At 36.9% G+C, this 1,974-nt stretch overlaps 1 protein-coding gene across 1 annotated transcript in view; it reads right to left on the bottom strand.

Moving 5' to 3' along the window:
* Window positions 1-1,843, bottom strand: part of HELRODRAFT_165750 (hypothetical protein) — a gene marked incomplete at both ends in the record, with an annotated part of 7,837 nt that extends 5,994 nt beyond the window's left edge. The window contains 2 exons of the mRNA XM_009032264.1: window positions 1,383-1,462; window positions 1,624-1,843. Coding sequence (XP_009030512.1) covers window positions 1,383-1,462; window positions 1,624-1,843 — 300 coding nt within the window. The remainder of the gene's footprint in view (window positions 1-1,382; window positions 1,463-1,623) is intronic.
* Between the last annotated feature and the right edge of the window lie 131 nt (window positions 1,844-1,974).

The following is a 1,974-nucleotide window of genomic DNA, read 5'->3' as shown; positions in this document are numbered from 1 at the left end:
TGTTGATGTGGTATATGTTGATGTGGTTGATGTTGTGGTTCTTGATGTTGTTGTTGATGATGTTGTTGTTGATGTTGCTGTTGTTGAGTTTTCCACCNGTTGAAAAACAAAGCAACAGATGGCAACCCATTTGTGCAACAAAACAACAACGAGAACGATAGAAGGACAGACCCAGGTCAATAATATTGTGATGGGGGATGTTGCCTGCATACTAAATTATTGTTGTTGTTGTGGTTATTTTTGTTGCTATTGTTGTTGTTGTTAATATATTTTTAAAACAACAATTTTCAACAGCAATTTATAGAACAGCAAATAATACGAGAGACGGTGTGATCAAAACAACATCAACAACAATAACGCCAGAGTAGTGAAGATAGTGTTATAATAATATACAATAACAACAACAACAACAACATGATGACAGCAACAATAACAACTTGTTATAAAATCCACATTGTCGCCATTCAGGGTCAGCAGCAACAGAAGCAGCCACAGCAACAACAGCAGACGCAACTGTCGCCAAAGTAGGAACGCCCAAACCAATCAGAGAGAGCCTTTTTAATTGGCGCGAAGAGGATAATATAGATGATGATAATGATGTTACAGATGATGATGTCGGTGTTGATAATGATGATGCTGTTGTTGTTGTTGATGATGATGATGATGTATGTTGTGATGATATCTGGTTCTTTGAATTTGATTGGCTGGTGGGTTTTGTTGGCGATGATGTAAAACAATGATGATAAGAAGTGCAGTGATGATGATGATAATGAAGATGATGATGATGAAGATGATGATGATTATTTCCATGACAAAGATGAAGATAAGGATAATAACAGTTGCTATATACTGTTGGATGATGATGGTATTGATGAAAGTAGTGATGATGATTAGGATTATTATAATAGTTACGAAGATCCATTGGAATTTGATCGTGTTGATAAGAGCATTGGATGTTACAGCAACAGGTTTGTTGATTACAATGATGATGGCGATAAGGAGGACTATGATGACGATGTCTTTGATGTTGGTGATGGTGATGAAGACGACGATGATGATGTACATCTTCGTGTTGGTCAGTACCTTTCATCCTAAGCAGTTTGTTTGTCCATCTGTGTTAAAAGGAATTAATTTATATTGATCGTATAGATTTAAGAACATTTCAGTAACCGTGATAAAGGCAGGCTTCATTATTGTGAATGGTTTCAGCTGCACCTAGTTTAAAACTTTAAATGTCTACACTACACCAACGTACTCAACCGCATACAAACAACAATCAAATAACAACACACCATCAAAAAATAAACAAACAAACGAACGGAAGAACAAAATAAACAAACACACAGACAGACAGACATACGGACAGAAACGTGTTTACATACTTCATTGCCAGAGTTGCCCATGTTAAAATGCTCAAACTCAAGAAATGCAAGATACCTTGTAGCAATCTGATTACAAATTCCTGATTATGATAATGATGATTATGATGATGATGATAATGATGATGATTATGATGATGTAAGTTAAGATGAGGATGATCGGACTGGTGACCAATATGAGTGGAAAGTTGGGGAAGAGCTAGGTGTTGATGATAATGATGCAGCAATTGATGATGATGATGACGTTGATTAGTGAAGGAGTGAAAATCGTTGATGGTACGATGGTGGTTTGAATTCTGGTTACTCAGGGTTTCATCTGACTCCAGGCGATTGTATAATAGCGAGAAAATGACGGCGCTTAAAGTAGAAGCCACGAATAACGAGATGACACATATTTTCAGTAATGTCAGGATGTTGTTGTATTTGTTTATGTTGTTGTTGTTGTTGTCGATGTTACTTTTCATGTCATTGTGGTTACATGCTGCAGTGCCCTTCTGGTTGCATCTCTTGATGTCATGGCTGGCTTTGCCGAGAAATTTAAGAAAAATGCTTCTGGTGCAGCTAATGTGCCTGATTTTATGGAAGGAAACGTCGG

This window comes from Helobdella robusta (assembly GCF_000326865.2).
Source record: "Helobdella robusta unplaced genomic scaffold HELROscaffold_8, whole genome shotgun sequence".
Classification (NCBI taxonomy): Eukaryota; Metazoa; Annelida; class Clitellata; order Rhynchobdellida; family Glossiphoniidae; genus Helobdella; species Helobdella robusta.
This window is presented reverse-complemented; position numbering and strand designations above follow the sequence as displayed.